The sequence below is a fragment of the Mustela putorius genome, unplaced genomic scaffold, assembly GCF_011764305.1.
Source record: "Mustela putorius furo isolate JIRA1106 unplaced genomic scaffold, ASM1176430v1.1 tig00000129_pilon_pilon_pilon, whole genome shotgun sequence".
In the NCBI taxonomy this organism is placed as follows: Eukaryota; Metazoa; Chordata; class Mammalia; order Carnivora; family Mustelidae; genus Mustela; species Mustela putorius.
This window is the reverse complement of record NW_025421290.1, coordinates 38729620-38752972: the sequence shown is the minus strand read 5'-3', so window position 1 is coordinate 38752972 and position 23353 is coordinate 38729620. Positions and strand designations below refer to the sequence as shown.

At 52.5% G+C, this 23353-nt stretch overlaps 1 protein-coding gene across 1 annotated transcript in view; it reads right to left on the bottom strand.

Annotated features, from left to right (window-relative positions):
- The window catches only part of LTBP2 (latent transforming growth factor beta binding protein 2), a 100746-nt gene that overhangs the window by 59634 nt on the left and 17759 nt on the right, over positions 1–23353 (bottom strand). The window contains exon 3 of the mRNA XM_004739267.3: positions 19354–19603. Within this exon, the coding sequence (XP_004739324.1) occupies positions 19354–19603 (250 nt within the window). The remainder of the gene's footprint in view (positions 1–19353; positions 19604–23353) is intronic.

Below are 23353 nucleotides of genomic sequence, written 5' to 3'. Positions count from 1 at the left end.
ATATCCACAGGATGGAGTCATACGCCCTCGAAACCGAGAGAAGTGGCTTCTTTACATCTACAGAAAAGCTCTCCAAGACATACTGAAAAGTGGAAAAACAGCCCAGATCTGCTCCACCAACCGTTTTTATACGGATGGTGAACTAACAGGTTTTTTTTTTTTTTAAATATATTGGAAGGGTTGAAAAAAGTCAAAAGAAAAATATATTTCATGACATGGTAAAGTGATAGGAAATTCAAGTTTAAGTTTCCACAAATAAAGTTGAGTTGGGACAGAGCCATGCTCATTGACTGTGGTCGCTTTTGCTCTAAAGGGCAGAGCTGAGAGGTTGTAGAACGATATGTCATTCAAAGCCTGAAATATTTACTATCTGGCTTTTTATGGAGAAGTTTGATGACTCCTGGTGTGGAGTACATGAACTTTTGTGTAAACGTAGAGAAAATAAGCACATGTGTTGCATTTATTTGCATCTTTATAAAGCAACCTAGGAAGGCCACCTTGGAAACTAATAACAGCGGTTACCTATCTATGTGGGGTGCCAGGGAGCGGGAAGAGGGCAGATGGGGAATAAATTCATGCCACAATTTAATGAATGCTCGCTCTGCACCAGCCTCCATGCCAGTAATACGCACTGCCCACAACCTCTCATGTAGGTCTCTCATAGCTCTAAGACTTACTCATTATTCCATTTCCTAGCCAAGAAATCAAGAGTAGCAAGTTTCCATCCCTTCCTGAAGGTTATATGACTCCCAAGGGCAGAAGCTAGGTTACCAAACCAGGTTAAGTTCATCTTAGAGCTACCCCACCATTTGTTATTGCTGTGTCACCGTTTTACAGATGAGAACACTGAGATATTTGGGGGGACTGAAGAAGAACAGGCTCCAGGCCAGAGGGTAGACAGCATGACTATCAGAGAGGTGTCTGGGCTGTACTGAATGGGTGAGAAGAGTCTCTGAGAAGCCCACCTTCTTGCACTCATCCAAGAAGAACTTTCTCAGTGCCTGCCACTTTCCAGGCACCATGGTCCAAGGATGACAAAGACCCTCTGCCTCTCTCTGCTCTGGTGGGGGTCTGAGCAAAGGGTCCAGCCTCCCAGCAAAGATGTGGGGGTACAGGAGGAACTGCATATCAGCCTTGAGTTGTTCATGGTCTTCAAGCAGATGTAGGACATGATGAACTAGGCCTTTTCAAATGGTTATTACTCGAGTGAATGATGACCCAGGAGGAGACAGACCAGAGAGGGGCAGGCTGGAGGCCAGCTGGAAGGCTTTGGCTGTGATCTAGGCTAGCAGGGACCACGGATGGGACCAAGAAGAAAGTCTGGATTCAGGGGATGGTTAGATCATGGGATATTCCCAGTTGTGACTAGACCAGTGGGTGGAGGGAGCTCCAGGAGCCAAGATCTCAAGTGGGAGACCCAAGAAGTGGCTCAGTTTTGGACACAACGAGGGTGGAGTGCCTCAAGATGGATCTCCACATGGAAGCAGCCAGGAGGCAGCACTCAGGGGAGACACAGGGCACATTCGGGAGTGCTGTAAGGACAGAGGTCACCGAGCTAGGAGGGAGGGAATGACAGCACTCAGGGCAAACAGGCAGAACAAACCAGGCTTCAGAGCTCCTTGCTGGACTGAGGCACTGACTCTGCTAACACTTCCCAATTTCAGGAGCGCAAATGTGTTAATGAATGGACTGGTCTCCGTTCTAAGTTTTGTTCCCATAAATTCGTCCCAGCCTTTGGCACCTGCTCCTCCTTGTCTGCTAGCACAGGGTAAAACAAATGAACAAGCAGTCAAGGCATATGAACAGAAAATGTGGCAGTGGCCCCTCTCACTTCCCTTGACAGTGTGTTCTTCTCACGGCTATGTGTGTGTGCCTATAGCTGGCTTTTATTTTGAACACACAGATGATCGTCATAGTTTCTGCTAATTAAGCCGTTCTCAGCTCTAATCATGGGATTAATTACATTGATGGCATTGCTTATGACTTGTAGGCACCCTGAATGCTACACACTTGGAGAAACAGAGGAGTGAGGAGAGAGTAAGCAAGGGAGGGGGTCCTGGGGACGGACCACCGACGCCTGAGGGCAGACAGAGGAAGAGGCTGTGAAGGCATCAGAGAGGGAGCAGCCAGACAGATGGGAGGGGGACAGGGAGAGAACACGGACGGCCAGGAGGGCCTTCCCAGAATGCCGTCTCTGCTTCTGGCCCTCCTGTGACTGCAGGCCCCCCTAATGGCAGGTGCCCAGGCTCTAGCACCCCCAGGTGGCCCAGGCTCCCCTGAGGATCTGGATGCTGGCAAGGCAAGGGAAGCCCTTGCAGAGCTCTCTTTCTGCTCCTTCTTTCCTCAGGCCCAGGTCAAGGTCAGCCAGCCTTTGTGCCAAACCCTCAGGGACCCAATGTAGTGTCACCAGACCTCCTGCTCTGGGCCCTGCCACAAACCTGCCTGGCCTCAGCCAAGGGAAAGGGGACACCGGGCCAGGGTGGATCAGGAGGAGGGGACCCTGTGGCCATCGGTAGGAGCCAGGAGCCCACGGATTTAGGCGATGCACAGCTCACGGGCTGAGCAGATGAGGTGCAAGCTGGCTAAGACTTAGCAGCTATCACTCTCCAGTATCTGGGTACCAGATGTGCCAGGCTGGTGGGCTCTCTGATGATACTGTGAGGGGGGGGGGCTTGAGCAATAAAGATGGATATGTATTGAGTGCTCATTCCTCACTGTGTATTTTTAAAATTTTTTTATAGATTTTTGAGGGAGAGGGAGAAGCAGACTCCCCGCTGAGCAAGGAACCCGATGGGGAACTTGATCCCAGGACCCTGGAATTGTGACCTGAGCTGAAGGCAGATGCTTAACTGACTGAGCCACCCAAGCGCTCTGTGCTGTGAATTCATTGTTATGTTTGCCTTACGTTATCTAATTTTCATAATCACGTTAGGGGCTAGGTATTATTTTTAGCCTCGTGTTTCAGAAAAGAGGCACAGAGAAGTTAAGGAACTTGTCCCAGATCATTCATCTAGAGTCACTCTGTCCAACAGAACTTTCCATGGGGATGGAAATGCTGTATGGTCTGCACTATTCTGTACATAACTACCAGCCACTGGTGGCTTCTGAACACGTGGAAATGTGTCTAGTGAGGCTGAGTTTTACATTAAATCAAATTTAAATAGCCCCATATGGCTGGTGATTACCATATCGGACCGTGCAGTATAAAAAAGTGGAGGGGTCAGCACTGGAGCCCCAAAAGTCTATCTTGGCCTGTGACTATGTGGATAGAGCTCCCCCGGCTAGCCTCACTGTGCTCTCTGTCCCTTGAAGGCTTCGCTCCTACCCCGGGCAGGAGGGTCCCCCGACAGTCCTCACCGGGATCAGAGCCATCCTAAACCCTGCTCTCCGGCCCCAGACCGCAGCATCTGTCTTCAGATGTGAGGAGAGGTGTGGCCGGAAAGAGACTGGGTTTGCAGAGGACAGACCGAGGACCATGCCACAGGGGAGCTGCTTTCTGCACCGTGTGAGGAGAGGCATTTAGAGAGCCAGAGTTGACCAGCGACAGGGTGACCCCTGAAGAGGCAGGTGCTCCGTGTGCCTGGATAGTGGAGCTGTGCTCCTGAGTGCCAGAGAGGAAGCCGGGGGCTTCTGGGTTCACAGCAAGCTCAGCAGGGAGGTTCTGGGGGGACCCAGCCCTCACCCTCACTGCTTGGCACACTGATTCGGCGTCATCAGCACTAGTGTGGATGACATGTCTGAGAGCTGGCTGTCCTGAGACCTCTTTTGTCGTTCACCGTGCTGTGCCCACCCTGCTGTGCCCAACCCCTGGGACCCCAGTGGTCAGCGGCGCCCCCTACCCAGCCCCACCTCAGCTACCTGTGAGTCCCGTCCTCTTGCTCCGAGGTCTGCTTCTAGCTCTTTCTGTGCCCACACCCTGGTCTGAGAGAGCTGGAGATCTGGGACACAGACCCCAGGGGATGCCTCTTCCAGGCAGGGGCAGGGGGTGAGAAGGGGGCAGAATCCTGGTGGGGAGGGGTCTGTCCTCTCCAGTCTCTGCCCGCTCTGCTGTCTCAGCTGGCTCAGGAGGAAACACAGCCTCCTGTTTCCTTGCAGGTTGGCGGGAGTTGTGCATGTCTGAGGGAATGTCTGTGAGGCACAAGCCTGGCCTGGGGCCAGACCCCTACCTCCAGACCGCCGCCTCTAGACCGCCGCCTCTAGACCCCTGCCTCTAGACCCCCGCCTCCAGACTCCCGCCTCTAGACCCCCGCCTCCAACTCCCGCCTCTAGACCCCCACCTCTAGAGAAGTAGCAGTTGCTGCCTCAGTCTCCCAAGGGCCCAGACAGCCTGCTAGGCCTCCTCACTTTCCTCCACCCTCTGGATCCCTCATGACCTCATGTTGACAAACCATTTTCCACTGAGCAGCCTGCCTTGTAGGCTGTCAGGCTGCCAAACCCTGCCCCTTGAGACTCTGCAGTGCCTTTTTTTCTCTCCTGGCTGGGCACCAGAGCTGGGCAGGGGAGCTAGAGTGGGCTACCCAGGGCCCTGGAAATGCCCCCTCTTTTCTACCTAGCTTGCCCAAGTGTCAAACTGCTGGGGTCATCACCCTTCCCCTCCCAGCAGAGGAAAGGGCCCCTCCAAGAACTTCTCTGTCTCCCTTTGGCCCAGCAGACCACCCACAGGCTACAGCTCGGCCAGGACCACAGATTCCCCCCAGAGTGGAAGGCAAGGGACCGAGTCTTGTATTATCTTTATATTCTTTATAGAGTCATCACAGTGCTGGGCACACAGCTACTGTCCCCAGATAGTTATCACCGTGAACCTTCAACTGCTCCGCGGCCTCTTCCAGCCCTCTCTCCTCACTGGAGCTCTCTCTCCAGGCCTGGCTGGGCCCCGCCCCACAGCACCTAGGGCCAGCAGGCAGTCAGAAACCTTTGACTCCAACCTCCCCTACGAAGACTTGTCAGTTCCTGGGGAACCTCGATGTCATGAATTCATCATTCACCTACTTCCAAGGTACATGTATGAACATTTTATAAGGTGCATAATTCCACATGGGCACTGTAGGGAAGACATCATGCCCCCCCCAAGTGCAGAGGCAGAGGGTGGGGTGGGGAAGGGCCTACCCTTGGTGCCTTCATGTGAACTAAAAAAGGGGCCCCTCTAGGTGTCCAGTTTGCACAAGCAGTCCCATTTCTTTCATGGTGCCAAAGCTGGCTGAGAACATAGGCTAGAATTTAGCTGCATTTGTAACCTGATCAACATCTTTGTACAGGATACAACACATACACCCATATCCAGCAACCCTGGGATGAGACCCTGAACGTGGGTGGTTCATGACCATCCAAGAGCAGAAAGGCAGTAGGTACCAGGAGTCTCATAGCTGGAGGCACAGGGAAGGCTTTCTAGTGGTTGTGTGATATGAGCTAGAGAAAGGGGTCAGGACGGCAGAGTGCACCCAAGGCAGAGAGAACCCTGAGCTTATGGGGAAACATTCCGGCATGTGCTGCTGTTGTTCAAGGAGAAGCCTTGTCTGGTTAAAGATAAAACAGAAGGGGCCAAAGATGACAGAAAATAAAAGCAAATAGCTCTAGAGTGCTTGTAACATCCAGGCCTGGTTCTCAGCACTTTCTGTACATTAACCAATTTAACCATTTTTAAAATTAGGAAGTCGATATTATCATTATTATTCCCATTTTACTGATGAGGCACAGAGAAGCTAGGTAACTAGTCTAAGATCACACAGCAATGACTAACGAGCTGGGAATCAAACACAGCCTATATAGATATTCTGGTTCCAGAGCCTGTGCTCTAAACCTCTACATTATCATGGCAGCTTGAGAACTATGTCTTGGGACTGAGCCACGGAGCCAAGGGTCCCTGCGTTACCCTGCGTATCTCATGTACAAAGCCCATCCCACACTTTCTGCTCTCCCTGGAGAGCAACAGAGGTCATAAGCAACAGAGGGTCGTAAGCAACTGCTCCGGGAGATTAGAGGAGGAGGAGGGCCTGGAGGTGACGCAGGGAAAGGAAAGAGCTTTAGGCTAAGGGGATTGAGCTAGGACCATCTCCGACAGCCATGAAGAGCCTGGGGAATGGGCATTTCACCACCATCAAATTGGCATGATACTCCCACCTCCGGAACCCCTGAGTTCCTAGCTCAAGGCCTGCAGGGCCGCTTTCTGCTCCATAACACACCCCCATGCACAGAGCTTAGCAGGCTTGCCTCATCAGACAGCAGACACAGGCCTGTGATGTCAGATGAGTTTATCCCACTTTTGGACCTGCAAAGAGAGACCCACTCTGTGTGTGGAGGGAGAGCTAGGTCAAGGATATACTTCTCAGGGGCAGGCCAAAGTTCCAGCAGCCTGCAGCCAGCCAGCTCTTCCAGAGGCTGAAATTGACCCCGGGACCATAAACAAAAGGTTTCTATGAGAAGGAAGAGCCCAACCTGACGAGTCTTCATCAGACATCTACTATCATACATTTAAAAAAATTTTTTGCTAGACTCTTTATGTTTGATACCTAACACGATTAGCACAACAACCTTAAGACGTAGGGATGACAAGCCTCCCATTTTAGAGAAGAGAAAACTGAAGCACAGAGAGGTTATCACTCTGGCCAGGATCAGCACCAGCATGGGGACTCTCCAGGCCGGAGCTCCCCCTGCCTTTGACACATGGTGCTGCTCACCCTTGCCCAGAACAAGAAACCTCACTAGGACCAGAAGCACCTTCATGTGGTCTGGGCAACCTCTCAGAGTTTCTAGGTATTGCTGCTGCTTTTCTGATGTAAACAAAAGGCCCAGGTAACCCAGAGTCCAGGGACAAATGAGAGTGGCTGCCATTCATAGAATGTTGCCAGATGCATTTGGAAATATTAGTAAATTCTCCTGACAATTCTATAAGGAAGTGATGGACATCCCCATCTTACAGATGAGAACACTGAGGCCTGTCGAGTTCAATCACTTGCTCATGGCAGGCATAGCTGTTAAGTGGTAGGGCTGAGATTCAGACCCTGACTTATCTAACCGTAAGACATCACTAGTTCCACAATCCCTCCCTCACATAGCACTGCCTGTCCCAGGGCCTCTGACCTTGACCCCCAAAAAGAAAGAAATGTAGGATGAATGGATCTCCAAAAGCACGGGCTGTCTGAGGTCCCTCTGCGGGACTGGATTCCCTTGAGAGGCAAGCCCCACCGTGCTCCGGGTGCACACACGGGTGGACATGTCAGGCAGTAGCCCGGGGCTGAGGCTCAGCAAACCTTGAAACAGACATGCGGTAGCTCTGGAGAGTTTGATCTGAAATCTTCATTTTGCAAGGAATGGGGATTTTTCTTTTCAAAAAGCACTGGACTTCCTTGAATTTTAGAACTTTCACAAATATTTTTTTAGGAGAAAAAAAAAGAACAAAAACCCCCCACAAAATGCCTGTTGCAGCTACTCACTTCCACAATGAATCATGGACACAAAACCACAGCTATGCGGCTAACAAAGCAACTATGTGTTTTCACATTTTGTCAGTGGAAATCATCTAGCGATCTTCACGATGTCATCTGCAGGCCGAGGGACGGGCGCGCACATCCGGCTGGGCCCTAAGCAGCCTGTCTCACATGGCTATCAGATGACTTTGCATTTAATTCATCTTTCCTTTCTAATCTTTTTCTGGGAAATTATCCGGCAAGGCTCAAACCTTCCTTCTTATCCCTCCCCAGAGTGGGGTGTGTGTGTGTGTGTGTGTGTGTGTGTGTGTGTGTATGCATACTCTCTTGTGTGTGCATGGGCACGTGTGCGCACCCACACTCACGCATGTACACCCCAGTGATCAGGAGAGGAGTGCTGAGACACTGAGTCAACTCCACGAGTGGAAATGAGTATACATTTGAGCCGCTTTTTACTAGTGTTATCACAGTGCCCCTTCACTTTGGTAAAGCAATTTTCACCTGGAAGCTTACAGCGCCTTTTCTGACAGCAGCAAATTCATTACCTGATGGCAGATTTAAAGGTCGTGTAACTGGAGAAACTACCGGACCCATAAATCAGAAACTTCCTCTGTGTCCCGGACAAGGGGTGAAACCTGATATGCATATATATTTTAAAACCCTGAGCTCAAAAGGAGAACTCACAAAGCCTGAAAAAAATCTCCATTATAATTTCTTAGCGATGTTCTTTCATACAGATTGCCCACCCATGCCGTGTACGCACGCACACACACACACACACACACACACTACCCGGAGGGTGACATTCACTGAGTAGCCGCAGTTCTGTACAAAGCAACCAGATGGGACAAACCGTCCCTCGGGGCATCTGAGAAAGAGCACTGAGTCTTTCCAGTCCCTTCTTGCTTCATCCCTCCCTAACCTTTTCCTTTCAAACAAAAATCCTAGAGGACTTTGGTCAGTTCAATGCAATGAGTCCAGTCACAAGCCTGAAATGTTTGTTGTTCCTATTTTTTAAGCTGGATACTGGGAACTGCATACATTATATTTTAACGACCCCAACAAGCTGCCTTTGTTCCCCACACAGGGAGGTGGAGAAGCTACTCCAGGCTCTTGCCGGGGGTTCTGTAGTTTTCTGCAAAGATCCTAGATGCCTTGCCTGTGGCTCCCTCACTAGGTTTGCTGCTCTGCACTGGCCTGAGATCACCTGCTCTACAGGCTGGTTAGCAAAAGAGCTGCTGGCAAGGGTTCTGGAGTCTTGAGGAGAGCTGGGCTGGAATGGCCCTTCCCCGCAGTGCCACTGTGAGGGCTCGTTGGTGGGCTAGAGATCTTCCACTTGCTCCTCAGACCTTTCTCCACCCCACTCTGGGCCCTGGGGGCTCCTTGGCCCTCTGCCTTCCTGTCCTGTTCGGCCCATGTGGGAGCCCAGCAAGAGGGCAGGAGAGGGAGTGGGGGTATCGATCCTCCCAACTCTCTCCTGACAAGCACAGTGCGGGTGTGGGGGGTGTCAGTGTCACGACCCTCCAACAGAGGCCACCTCCCTGTCATGGCTCTCTCCTGTGCCTGTAGCTGCTCTGGTTCCAGTAACCACTGGCACCCTGCCCCCTCTGACCCCATCCGAGCCTTTGCAAATAGACCCTTTCTCAAACTCTTCCTGCGGCGTGTGCCATCTGTTTCCTCCCGGAACTCTGATTAATCCAGATAAGAAAGAGTCTCCTCTCTCGAGGACTGAGCCCTCAGCCATGTGACTCAGCACTTTTAAACTTCTTTTATTTTATTCTCAACACAACCCTGTGCAGCCAGGGTTCGCATCACCCTTTTATACCGAGCCTCGGGGAGGAGAAGAAACACACAGCATCACGCGGCTGTGAGCCACAGAACCAGACATAACAGAGGCCAAGCTCGTCACCGCCACATCACATGGTCCCATACTTAGGTGGTGCCTGTTGAGTGCTCTCCTGGGGGGGCCCAGTTGACTCAGTAAAGTTCCATCAATGGTAGGTTAAAATAACAACCATACCACACACAAAAAAAATTTAAAAAATTTTTAAAAATAATAAAACCCAGTCCCAAATTCTACTCCAGCATAACTTTATCCCAACCCTAGCCACAATCCTAGGGTTAAAATCTCACTGCCATACCACACCAAAGTTTCCTCTCTTCTTTCCCTCACCACAGCCCTCTTGTGAAACAGAGTATTACCCCAACCACAACCCCAATCCCACCCACTCCTAACCCAACATTCACCACCATAGCCACAATTCCAGGCTGTCCCCTCAGGGCGGGACTAGGGTCCGGGCAGCGGTGAGCCCTGGGAGGTCTCCTGGACCCCTCTGCTCCTGGGTGATTGTCCCCATCCTGTCTGCAGGTACAGCCCTGCCACCTCACTCCAATCAGACTCAACGTGATTGGCCAGAAGACATTTGTGTCATGTCACTGCGCCGGTGACTTCGGTGTGGGGAGGGCCAGGGGAGGAAGGGGGAGGCTAGGAATTCTAGGGCGCAGCGTTGATGGTGGTGAGGAAGAGGGAGGGCAGGAAGCTCTGTAGCTTTCTCTGTCATTGTGCTGCAGGCTGTGGGGAGGGGAACAGCTTACATATCAGAGACCTGTCAAGGGCCAGGCCCAGGGCCGGCTGGGAGGGAGGCTGGGTGGGAGCCTCCTCTGTAATTGTGCCCAGGGAAGTTCTGAGAATGTTCAGCTCTGGGAGAATCCTGGAAAAGGGTCAAACAGCCCTCATCAGAGATGTTGGGGTTGCCTCAGGCCAGATGGTCACCTTCAAGCTTAACTAGGAGAGAAGGGAGTCAAGAGAAAGTGTGCAAGAAGCAGACACCATTTCCCTGAACCCTGCCCACTGGTCCTCCATGGGGAGTAGAAGGGCTGTTAGAGGGTGCTGGGCTCCCTTCTTCCCTGAGCACTCAGAGGCCTGAGCTTGGCAACTCCACCAATCCAGTGGTGTCCGCGCTGGGCTGAATGCCTTTTCTTCTTGATCCCTGGCAGGACCACTAGGCCTAGAGGTAAAGCATAGCCAGAACACACGCCTCAGGTCACACTCACAGCCCAGAGCCTGTGTCTTTTTGTTATTCATACACAGCTAGCCAAGGCCCTGCCCAGGCCCTGAGCTCTGTGGGTCTCAGGTACATATGTGGGCGGAGGAGGTGCATATTAACGCTCTACAAAGCCTAGAACCCCACCCTCCACCCAACACCATTACCATTTCAGAGAACTCTAGAAGGGACCTCAGCAGCCACACACAGCTACAAAGGACAACTTTGAAGCAACATGCTTTGTGGGGCACATTGGAAACCTCTCCCTCCTGAGAAGAAGCCAGGTCCAGGGTCACTATATACAGCTGCACAGGCTGTGCACTGCACAATTCTTGGGGTACCTATCAGAGAGACTGTGATGTAATGACTATCTCCTATTGTATCCAGTGACTGAGAAGTCCAGCACAGAATTACCCATCTCCCTCCACTCCCTGGTGGGAATGGAGAGCTTCGGATCTAGCCACTTCCTCCAAGCAGTCTTCTGGGCACTGCTGAGGGACCCTCCACAAGCCTTCACGGGGCCCATCTACACTGGCAGAACCCCCCAAGAGCAGCAGGGAGAGGGGCGTGGGCAGTAAAGGAAGTGTTTGGCTGAGACGCGGATTTTTTTCTACTCTCCTCAAAAAGCAGCAGCAGGGCTTCTGGGATTTCAGATTTGGGAAAATAAAACCTCTCCATTTGTTCTGGCTGGAGGCCCACAAGTTAGCATCTCCCTCTGACTGCTCCCCACCAAGCTCTCCCTCTTCCAGACCCACAAACCATGGAGAGGGGCTCATGGGGCTCTTTTCAGGCCCAAGAGACTGAAGAACCTGGACGGGAACCCTCCCCCCCTTCATAGCTGCCACAGTCCTGTACCAGACTCCTGGCACCCTCAGGGTCTGCTAAGTCTGGCTCTGCCCCATTTCAGCCACTGTTAGAGGACAAGCATTGCCCTAGGCCCACCCTGTCTCCAGAGCCCCCAGGCCCAGGAGTACAGAGTAGGCAGATACCCACCTGCTGGGAGGACTGGAAGTTCCCCCTTCCTGATCAATGTCTTGCTGGGGGATGGGCTGAGTGTCAGCTCAGAAGGAAATGACCCAAGACCATCTTTCTTTGCGGCAGGCAGCCACAGGGGATGCACTGCGACAGAGATTGTTATTCAGTAGATATTTATTTATTGAGTGCTTACTGTATATGAGGCACTGTTCTAAGGTATTGGGATATGTCAGTGAACAAAGCAAGATCCCTGTCCTTAAGAAGCTCACATTGTAGCTGGGGGAAAAGACAATAAACACTAAACATGACAAATAAGTTAGCTATATGTATGCTAGAAAATATAAAGTAAAAAGTACTGTGAAAATAAAAAGTGAACAAGATGAGAGGGATTCTCAAGTTGGGGGGGTTGCAATATTAAGTAATAAAGAGATAGGAGACATCTCCCTCCTGGGAAGGAACCAGGTCTAAGATCACCATATACAGCTGCACAGGCTGTGCACTGCACAACTGTTGGGGTGTTCATTGTAGATGTTATGATCTGCACTGTGAAGTACATCCCCTGGTTTGTGTCCAATGGTTAAGTTCAACCCTAAGTCTAAAACCTTTAAAAGGTGGTCAGAGAGGGCCTCAGTAGGGAGCTTCTCCTGAAAGTAACCCACGTACAAATAGGAGGCATAAGCAAATACCCCAGATCACTGTCAAGACTGTTAACTAACAATACGAACCAGCACATGCAATAAACATTACAGTTCACAAAGCCATCTTTTGCCCACAATGTTTTTCTTAATCCTCACAACATGCCAGTGAGGAAAAAACTCTTTCCTATTTTATAGATAGAGACATGAAGTCTCGGTGAAGTTCAGTGGCTAGCCCAAAGCCACAAAGCAACTTAGTGTCCCAGCTTGGAAGCAAAATTGGGTTTCCTGATTCTTTCAAAATAGTGTATTCAAGGTCTTAAGTGTTGGGGAACTCCAAAATAAACCCCAGGGGGCAAGCATGGGCCTCAGAGTTACAAAAACAAATCAGAAAAAAAGAAGGCTTAAAAGAAAAGGGAAGGGAAGGGAGGAAGGCACTCTATTCCCAGAGATCTCAAAATCTTGACTCAGCCTGGATTTTAGTCGCCCTGGCAGGGAGGCGCCACTGCATGGCCCCCGTGGAAGGGGGACCCGGTGTGAAAGACTGCAGGCTGCTAACCCCACTGCGACCTTGCAAGGACGATGCGAGGCCAGATTGTCAGGGATGGCAAAGATCTGTCCCCATGAGGTCAACGTGTGTCCTTGTCACAACCTCGGAAATGGGTTACAGGGGGTGAAAGGGGAGTAAGCACACATCGTCCTCTGGATGGAAAATGGCCTGATTCTGAGACCATTAACTCGAGCTCAGAGCAAATCAGGTCTCTGATTTACAAATACGGAGATGGAGGCCCTGGGAGGCCAAGGAGTTTTCCAAGGCCTTCTAGCATGCGTGAGTCGGGCCCTCAGCAGGTCCCAGGGGAACTGGAGAAAGGTCTTGGGTCCAAGGGGCCTTGAAGGCGGAGGAGGGAGGACAAACAGAGGGCCACGTCACCCAAGGGAGCCAGCAGAGGGCGGGCGTGCAGCAGACCAGCAGAGCTGAGGAGGGAAGTGGGAAGGGGAGGGAGCTGAAGCAGGAGCCTGGTGCTGAGGACCCGGGCCAGCCGTCAGTCAGGATCTCCCATGTTCCCAGAATACACTCAAAATCCCACTGCCAACCTTTGTCCTGCCTCAGTTTCCCTACCTGTAATTCCAGGCGGTGGGGTGGAAAAAAACCCATCCTGGCAAATGGGGTACCTCGCTCTGATTTGTCATAGGCATGGGGGATAGAAAGGTAGGGTCAGAGATTTTGCATTTATTGGACCTCCAGACGCCCCTCTGATCCCCCCCAACATACGTTATTTCAGTGAATTCTCTCAACCACCCTGTGAGAGGGGCATCCGTTTTCCCATTTCAGAACCCAAGAAACTGAACTGCAGTGGGGCAAAGTGGGTGGCCTGACTAGGTTGTGAGGCACCAGGGTTTCAGTTCTGCCTGGCTCGCAGACCCAGCGCTCTGCCCTGAGACGCACAATGGCTGCTCCTTTCTGGCTCTGGGTCATCCATCTCCTCTTTGCCATTCTGCTAGGCAGCAGGTGCTGCCCTGGCCCCCAGGAGGGGAGCCCGGGTCTCCCCCCACTGTGGCTCCTGGTGCAGTGATCTGCTTGGGAAGTCGCCCCACTCCTCAAGCCTGGCAGAGACCACCCCTTGGGAGCTGAGACCTTTTCCCACCTAGAGGAGGCCCAGGCAACCTGTGCGCTCACTTGCAGCAACCGCAGGTTAAGGGTCCTTAACAATAAACACTAAACATGACAAATAAGTTAGTTATATGTATGCTAGAAGGGCATAGATGGCTGAGGTAGAAAGGTCGGGGCTGAACAAGTCTGGGGTCCTGCCCTGAGGCGCGAGTCCCATGACCACCACACATAGCCAGTGTGGCCTCGTGCACACCACTGAGGCTGGACCTTCAGCAGCAGCTGGGCCAGGACCGGCCCCCCACCCCCAGCAGACAGAAGCCAGGGGAGGTTTGATACAGGCCCGCATCTCAGGCCAGGCTGGGGGACTGGGGACAAGCCCCCTCACCTCTCTGAGCTTCGTCCACAGAAGGGGAACGCTGGGAACTGTGGCCCAGAACTGTGAGAGGTCCGTGAGATAAAGGGGTGAAGAGCCAGGCCTGTCACTGAGCACACATTCACCCAACTCCATCTGGGGCCTGTTGTGTTCAAGTGCAGGAAATGCAGCAACAAGAAAGCAGAGAAAAACCCCTGTCCTGGGGCGTCTGGGAGGGTCAGTCAGTTGAGCATCTGCCTTCAGCTCAGGTCATGGTCCCAGGATCCTGGGATCAAGCCAGGCAGCGGGCTCTCTGCTCAGGGGAGCCTTCTTCTTCCTCTGTGTGGGCTCTCTCTCTCTCAAATAAACAAATAAAATCTTTGAAAAAAACAAAAACAAAAAACCCCCGTCCTCCTGGACCTGACCTTTCACTGGGGTAAGAAAAACAATAAATCAAATAAATAAATAAATAAAACACAGAAGATGCTAGTGCCATAGAGAAAAATTACTGGGGTGGGGTAGGGAGTGTTTAGGACTGTGCAGTTTTAAATCAAATGAACAGTCATCGTGCCCCTCCCCCACCACCACCTGCCCAGGAAGAAAAGACCTGAAGGGGGATGTGAGTATCTAGAAACAGTGTTTAATGCGGGTTATATTGTATCTCCCCCCAAAATGTGTTGAAGTCCTAACTCTTGACCTGTAATTTGGGGTCTTATTTGGATATGGTGTCTGTGCAGATGTAATCAGTTAGGTTTAGATGAGATTATACTGGATTAAGGTGGACCCTAAATTCACACACGCATGTGTGCACACATACACAAACAGCAGGCCATGCGACAGTGGAGGTAAAGACTCGTGTGATGCAGCTACAACACAAAGGAAACCAAGGATTGATGGGAGCCATCAGATGCTAGGAGAGAAGCATGAAACAGATTCTCTCGCAGAAGGAACAACCCGATCGACACCTTGATTTTGGACTTCCACCCAACTGTGAGAGGATACACTTCCGTTGTTTCAAGCCACTCAGTTTGGGGTCGTCTGTTACAGCCATCTTAGGAATTACTAACACAGTATGCCAAGGAAGGGAGTGGCAAGGGCAAAGGCCCTGAGGCAGGAGCATCTCTGGTATGTTTGAGGAAAAACCAGCTGGTCAGTGTGGTAGAAGCAGAGTGAATGGGGGGAATGACTGGTGAAAGTTGACCTCAGAGATGTCAGAAAGGTTTGGGGGCCAGATTGTGGAGGGCTGCCCTGTGGCAAGCCCCTGACAAGGGGAGCTGTTACACTTCAGATGGAGGGGGGGTCCCAGTGGGAAGGGGTTGCAGTGGTGGGTTTGGGTGGCCCCCCCATGATCTTTGTTTCCTGGAGTTACATCTTTGAATATGTTGCATTAAATGGCAAAAGGAATGACATAACACTGTATGTTAACTACACTGGGATTAAAATTTTTAAAAAATGGTAAAGAGCAATGGAGGGGCAGGTGGAATTAAGGTTGCCAATGAGCTGGCAAGAGAGGGAGAGTGTCCTGGAGTACCAAGGGGAGCCCAGGGTCATTACGTAGGCCCTTAAAAGTGGAAGAAGAAGGCAGAAGAATCAGTGAGAGATTTAGCCAAAGAAGGAAGCAGAGAGCGGTTGAACACATGAAGAGTTCACGTGCCATTGCTGGCCTGGAAGACAGGAAGGGCCACAAGCCAAAGAGTAGAGGTGGCTTCTAGACACTAGGAACAGCCTTCCAGTGACAGATAGCAAGAAGCGGAGAACTGCTATGACACATCCCCTTGGTCCCCTTTCCCATAGGGATGGTAGAAATGGTCCTGGTGGAAGGAGCCCGCCAGCCAAGCCCACTACGGGGGCCGCAGGGGGCATCTGCTAGTTATGGCTCCCCTGAGGCTGGGCGGGCTCTGACGGCTCCCCAGAGCGGGTTTACACACACACACACACACAGCCACCCGGGGTTTTGTCTGCTCTTTGCCACCCAAGACCCTCTAGCAAAAAGCACCAGCCTGCTGATGGTCAAAATATATTGAGGACTAACCCCTGTCAGGCACTGTATTGTGTGCTCTACTCACATGGTCTCATGTCATCCCTTCTGCGCTCCTACCAGGTGGGGACGATTGACTCAGAGAGGTTTGGAAACATGCCTCGTGTCACACAGTTGGTGAGCAGTAAATCCAGAATCGGACCCCCAGGATGATCTGAATCCAAAGCCCAGGCCAGACCCTCACTCCTCAAGGTGTGGTCCGGGAACCTGCGGCCTCAACCCCGAGACCACGATAGAGCTGCTGTCCCCCCGCCCCCCTGCAGAATCAGCAGCAAGTTCCCGGGCAATGCTTATGCCCGGGGCAGTTTGAGAAGCCCTGAGGTAAAGCAGGTTTCCACCGCTGGCCACCCCCAGCTTGTTGTAACCACCCCACCCTCAACCTCTTAAGACCTGTCCCCAGCTGCCTGGCTCTGGCTCCCCAGGTGGGACAGGCCCTCTGGCCAGGCTTGGGGAAGAAGCCTAGACCGGGGTCTCAGAAGGAGTGTCCAGGCCCCTCCTGCTGACAGCCCAGGCCACAGCTGGACAATGTCAACCCTTGTCTGCCTCTCCTCAGGGTGTGCTGCTGTGGCTAACTAAGACTCTCCTGGCCCCTCCCTTTCGACTTCCTTCTGGAACGAAAGTCTCTTGGCCTCTGTTCTGTGCTCTCCTGAAGGGGGTCTCTGGCCATCACCAATCCTTACAGTGTCTCCCTTCCCTAAATATTTTGATGTCCCCCCTGCCCTCCAGCTTCTAGAATGCCCCCAGCTTCATGTCACTCCCTCTATCTGGACACCAAAGGCCCGTACGAGCTGCCATCGGGAAAGAGGCCAACGGCTGCTTGGGGAACCCAGCCAAGCTCACAGGAAATGTCTGACACCACCAGGCAAGCGGGATTTGGCCTCTCAAAGCAAAACACAGCTGGGCCGACAGTGGGCCACTCGGACTTTCCCAGATTTCATGGCACTGAGGTCCCAGGGCAGAGACAGACTGGACTGGCCTGGAGGCAGCGGTGCATTCCCGACATCACAGTAGCGCCTGGCCAGGGAGCCTGTGAGGATGGAAGAGGATGTCCCTGCTGGGGGCCACAGACCTCCCTGTGGGCCCTCGCCCTCCACTGCCTCCTGCAGGCATGTGAATCCTTTGCCCGGGATTGGAGGGCTCACGTGGCTCCTCTTGCCCTAGGCCTCCTCCTCGCCCCAGCATGGGGCCTCATCCATTCATTCACTTGGCTTCCGTAAACTGAGCGCCGGCAGTGAGCCAAGCCTGGCGTCAGGTACCAAGGCCGCCTGCACAGTCCCTACTCTCCAGGAACTCGTGCTACACCGTGGCCACAAGCAGACCGCCTGGAGGGAGAGTGGGGGGTGCTCTGCCAGAGGAAGCACAGAGCCCCCCTCTTCCTGCACTCAGAAAAGCCAGGGGCTGGTGCCCTTGGTTCCAGGTACAGGGTGAGGGCTCACCGAGGGTTCCGTGGTGGGCAGGCCCTCTCTTCGGTTACTCTTCAGTTTGGACCCAGTGAGGCAAATGCAGATGGAGCCGTCTGCATAAGCTAAGCCTGTTGGAGGAGCTTTAGGGAGATCCAAAGAGCGAGAAGCAGGGTCTCCGCCTTCCAAGGCCGGGGCCACACAGTCTGGTTACAGACGCAGGGCACAGATGCACAGGGTATGCGCTGCAGGGGGTCAGAGAGCTGGGCGCAAGTGATCAGCGGGGCTTTTTGGAGAAAATGGCACTGGGCCTTGAAGAGTAGGAGTGGGATGGGCTGGGCAGGTGGGCTAGGGGATACTAAACAGTTCTGACTCAGGGGTGCAAGGGGCAGAATGACCTGCCAGGCAACCATCCCCCGTATTCACTTGTGTGCACACACAGGAGTTCCATGCATTATAAAAGGAATGAATCCTACAAGACAGAAGCTTGTACGGGAATGCCAGGCTGGAAGGACTGTGCTCCCATCCTGCCCGGGGCTGATCCTGGAGTTGGTACCTCTGGTGTTCTTCCAGGTGCCTTCACACCACGCCTACCCACCTTGGACCAGCAGCTGGGACCAATCATCACAGGGCTCAGGCCCTGCCCACCTGCTCACAGCCAATCCCAGATCATCCACCCCGGCCCTGTGTTGTCTATCTGGCCCTTGGCTCCGCCCCCCCGCTCTGCCCCAGCATTCCAAGGTCTTGGCCGAAGTATTTGGCTCTTCTGGTTTTGATCTGGATCTCCTTAGACCTCAATCAGTGTTCATCCTTCTGTTCTTTGTGCTTCTGGCTACCCTTGCAAACTAGCTGCTTGGGTGCTTGAGGCTCTGGGACTCTACCTTACTGGGACCCAAGTTGCTCCCTGCTTTGGAGCTGCAGGATAATCTCAAGCTCCTTTCCCTTCTCTCCTGAGCATTCCCACTGGGGCCCTCACCTTGAGGCTAGCCTCCTCTCCCTGGTTCTCCTGGCCTCCCAGAGAACAAGTCCTTTTTCCCCTTAGCTCAGCAAGACAAGGTTGCAACATTTCAGAAAGAACATCTTAAGTAGGAAGCGAATGGAAAAACTCGCCTGAAAAACCAAAAGGAAAACACAGCCTCTAGAAATGGACCAGTTTACAAAGTTCAGATTTCCTGTCCAGAGAGAGAAAAAGTCTAGCCAGGTTGGCTGGCAAGCAGGCCAGGGAATTCCGGCCCACGAATGTTTCCCTTGCCCACATTTTATTCTACACCCTCCCCCCCACACACACTCCTGCTGTTCCCTTCAAGGAGAGAAGTTACTGCTGGGCAGTGAGTGAACCGAAGGGCTTCTTTGGGCAGAGGGGGCCTTCCTGCATGGACCACAGGCTGAGGAAGAGGGGGACGAGGAAAACATTTAGAAGGCATTTACCATGTGCCGTCCCTGTTCTAAGCACTTTCTTTATATGAATTGACTTTATCCTTACAACAGTTCCACGCTTGTGGGGATCATCGTTGTCCCCACCTTGCTGTGAGGAATCAGAGAGGGCAATAACTTGCCCAAGGCCACCCAGCCAGGAAGTGGCCACGACAGGATTCGAAACAAGAGCGTGCGGGCTTTATGCCATCAGCTTTCTCCCAGGACCTGGAGGGTAGAGACTCCATCCCAGCCTGGCAAAGCCTGTGCCAACCCCACCACTCACCTCTCTGCTCACTGCACCTCTGTTGGGGCAGGGAAAGGGAAGGAGAGCAGAGAGGAGGAAGGATAATTCTGGTCTTTGCCACCAAGGTCTTCACCCAAAGAGTCCTAAGGAAGAAGCCCTGCTCTGGAGGGACTGTGCCCCTGGACCCGAGGTCCCACTGAGGAGGGGACTTACCTGGCCAGCGGCAGCTGGGATGCCAGTGACCGTGCTCTGGGGGTCGTGGTGCTTTCTCTGGCCACGCTGCTCCTGCGCAGGTTGGGGGACCCCTCGGCTGAGCGTCGGGGTGCTGGCCTTGAGTTCTGGGGGTCGAATTCCTCCTCAGGAATTACCTCCTCGCAGCGGGCTCCGCGGAAGCCAGAGCGGCACACGCAGAGCTGGGGCCGGCTGCAGGATCCCCGGTTCTGGCAAGGCGGCTGGCACACAGCTGGGGAGACAGGGAGAGGGATGAGGGTTGGGGCCGCGGTGGGGGGGCCTGATGCTGTCCTGTCAGGAGGGCCACTTCCTCCCTTACTCCGACAGGAAAACCCACTCTGGCCTCAGAAAGCTCCCTGGGTCAATCTGCTGCCCCTCCCTGCGCAGGTCCCCAGGGTGGGGCTACCCTGTCATCTCAAACAGCCCATCAAGGATTGAGGGACCAAAGGTGCGGAGCACTCCCGGCAGGACACCTGACTTGGCATGCTTGTGCTCGCTTTTAGTTTTAGAATAGCACTGAACACCTTCCTTGGTCTGATCTCCCTCTAACAATAAACCCTCTAGCCAGACTGGCCTGTGGGTACAGTCTCTCTTCTCTCTGCCTTTGTGGGCACTGTTTCCCTTCCCTGGGACTTTTTCCCATTCCCGACCATTTACCTAAGTCCTACTGTTCCTTCAAGGCCTCCTCCCCATCCCTGATGACCGCCTCCAGCCAGTGCGCCCTCCTCTGAGCAATGAGGACCTGCGCTCCCTCTGCACACCCCACATCAGGCACACCCCGAGGGCCGCAGTCAGTGTGATGGGTTCTGCACGTACATGGCTCAATTCCCCAGCTACTGTGATCAAGCCTGGTGACTGCCCCTTACACCTCTGTGCATCCTTAGCTCCCAGAGGACACGTGACCATGACACCAGGGGCAGGGCCTTGTCCTTATGTTCATCAGGGTAGCCACTCTCTACGGAGTGCTTGCGCTTTGCAGGCAGTGTACTTCACAGGTACCATCTCATTTAAACCTAACGACAATCTTTTGTGGCTCGTGTTGGGATGCTCATTCTATAAATAACGCCTCAAGCTTGGAGAGGTTAAAAGCTTGCCTGAGGTGTGTTTGACTGCAAAAGCCAAGTTCTTTCCTCCCACAGCCTCCCAGCAGGGCTGGTGTGGTCCTTCCTCCCTACAATTTCTGAACCTTGACCCAGAGCCAATGATGAAGCAAAGGGGTCTGTTGGCTTCCAGTTGGCCACCAAACGCCTGGCCCTTTGCAGGTGGGATAGACTTCAGCACCCCATCCCTCTCCGAAGCCTACACTGAAAATCTTAGATGGTGATGGAACATGTGTTCCAGCTCGTGCACCCCTTCAGTGGACATTCATAGAACACTCACTAGGTGTGAGGCCTGTGGGAGAGAGGGTCCCCCTCTCTCTCTTTTTTTTTTTTAAAGATGTTATTTATTTTCGAGAAAGAGAGTGAGAGCAGATGTGAGTGGGGGCAGAGTAAGAGGGGAGGGAGATCCCCAAGCAAATTCCATGCTGAGCACGGAGCCCACCTTAGGGCTAGACATCATAATTTTTAGATCATGACTTAAGCCCCAAATCAAGAGCAGGTCGCCAAACCAACTGAATCATCCAGGTGCCCCGAGAGGGCCCCTCTCTTAAGAAGTGTACTGTCTCGGGGCGCCTGGGTGGCTCAGTGGGTTAAAGCCTCTGCCTTCGGCTTAGGTTATGATTCCAGGGTCCTGGGATTGAGCCCTGCCTCGGGCTCTCTGCTCAGCAGGGAGCCTACTTCCTCCTCTCTCTCTGCCTGCCTCTCTGCCTACTTGTGATCTCTGTCTGTCAAATGGATAAATAAAATCTTTAAAAAATGAAAAAAGTGTACTGTCGGGGTCCCTGGGTGGCTCAAGATGGTTAAGCGTCTGCCTGCAGTTCAGGTCGTGATCTCAGGGTCCTGGGATTGAGCCCTACATCAGGCTCCCTGCTCACCAGAAGGTCTGCTTTCCCCTCTGCCTCTCTCCCCTGCTCATGCTCTCTCTCTCAAATGAATAAACGAAATCTTTAAAAAAAAAAAAAAAAGACCAGGGTGCCTGGGTGCCTGGGTGTCTCAGCCAATTAAGGGCCTACCTTCCACTCAGGTCATGGTCCCAGGGTCCTGGGTACAAGCCTGGAGTTGGGCTCCCTGCTCAGTGGGGGGGTCTGATTTTTCCTCTGCTCCTCTCCCTACTCATGCTCTTTCACTTTTTCTCTCTCTAATAAATAAAATCTTAAAAAAAAAAAAAAAAAAGAAGTATACTGTCTCACATGGAAGAAGGGACAGTCATGGAAGGCTTCCTAGAGGAGGTGATGCTGATCAGAGACACAAAGCATGAGTTGATTGGGCATCATGTCAATCAAGGGCAATCTGCCTACTCAGGGGAAAGCAGGGGAAATACCAGGTCTCACTTCAGGATTCCTAAACATGAGCTAGATCCTCATGCCAGAGCACTTTCCTCAGTGTCTTGGCATGACTTCCCGGCAGGCTTCAGGTCTCCAGACAAACAGAGCAGGTCAGAGAATTATAAACTCGAGCGCTTCCCCAAACACCAAGTGTCACCGTGGCAGGATTTGGGCCTATGGCCCAGCTGCCGCTCCTTCTGCCCAAGCGGACTTGGCCCCCCCGACCACTCACCAGGCCCCACCACCACCAGAGACCAGCCCGATAGCCAGGCCAAGGCCAGTGAACACTGGGGAAGCAGGTTTGCCCAGGGCAGTTCTTGGTCCTGCTTTAGTTTTGGGAGGAAGTAAAAAGGGAAGGCCTGAGTGGTTTCCCATGGACCCAGCATGACTGCTCATCTCTCTGACCAGGCTTGGCAAACCGGTGGGTGCAATGAGCAGCTCATGCCCCCAAGCAGGCGAAATCATAAAAATAGAATTACACACTACCAAAATAGAATTACACACTACTAAAAATAGAATTTATATACATAGGTAATACCATGGTCAAGAAAAGCTCTAAAAGGCTTCCAAGCCAGTCCAATACGTTGATGGACAAAACCTACTTAGGGAAGATAACCTTTCTGGGTCAACCATTTATCACCCCCAGGTGGCTCAAAGTGGCGGTTCCTGGTGTCCATCTGTCCAAGGGTCCATTCTTACAACAGTTCTTACTGGTCTGCTATAAAGAGTATAAAACGTTTCCTGACTTTTTGTGTAATGCTCTTTTTTTCCCATTTAAAAAGCATCCTTTGCTTTGACATCGTGTGTCTTTTCTAACCTTTTTTGGTATTCGCTTTTTAAATTAAAAGAGATGGCAAATGGTAGTGTGTGTTTCTAACATCCTCGCTTGGCAGAATGAAAAGCTGCCGACCGTAGTTTGGTAGCTGTGGTGTCTGGGGGTACTTTACAGGAGCCGGCAACCCAAAAGTTTGGGACCCTTCGGCCCTAGTGGTCATGTGGTCTCTTGTTGAAAGGGGACTGAAGCAAAACCTTCCTGTCAAATGAGTGCAAATTTCAGAGCTGAAGTATCAGAAAGGAAACCATCCATGTCAGAATGGCCGATGGCAGGGGCCGCTGCATAAAACAAAAGGGGGAAATGCTGAGGCCCCCAGAAGAGGCAGCGATGAGAATTTTAAGAGAGAAAACTCCCAGCCACAGCCAGCAGGGAAGTCTTCATCTTTTGCTCTCCGAACGCCATCTCTCCCATTTTCCCGTGAGAGCAGAGATCATGCCATATACTTGAGAAATCAAACCCAGGATGGGGTATGTAGCTTTAGTGAGTATTCATTGACTGAGTATTGGTAAGGGGTTATGGAGGAGGATGCCTGACGCCCATGCTTAGCCATCGAGGGCACACACACCCCCCCACCGCCCCCCACTGCCCCCTGCCAACTAGAGGCCGCCATCCTCAGACAACCAGCAAGCAAGTCTGTACTGGCCTCCCTGGGCTCACTCGCCCATGCCAGCCCTTAGCCATTCATAAGCTGGGCTCCTCCTGAACCCTGGCTTTTCCACACT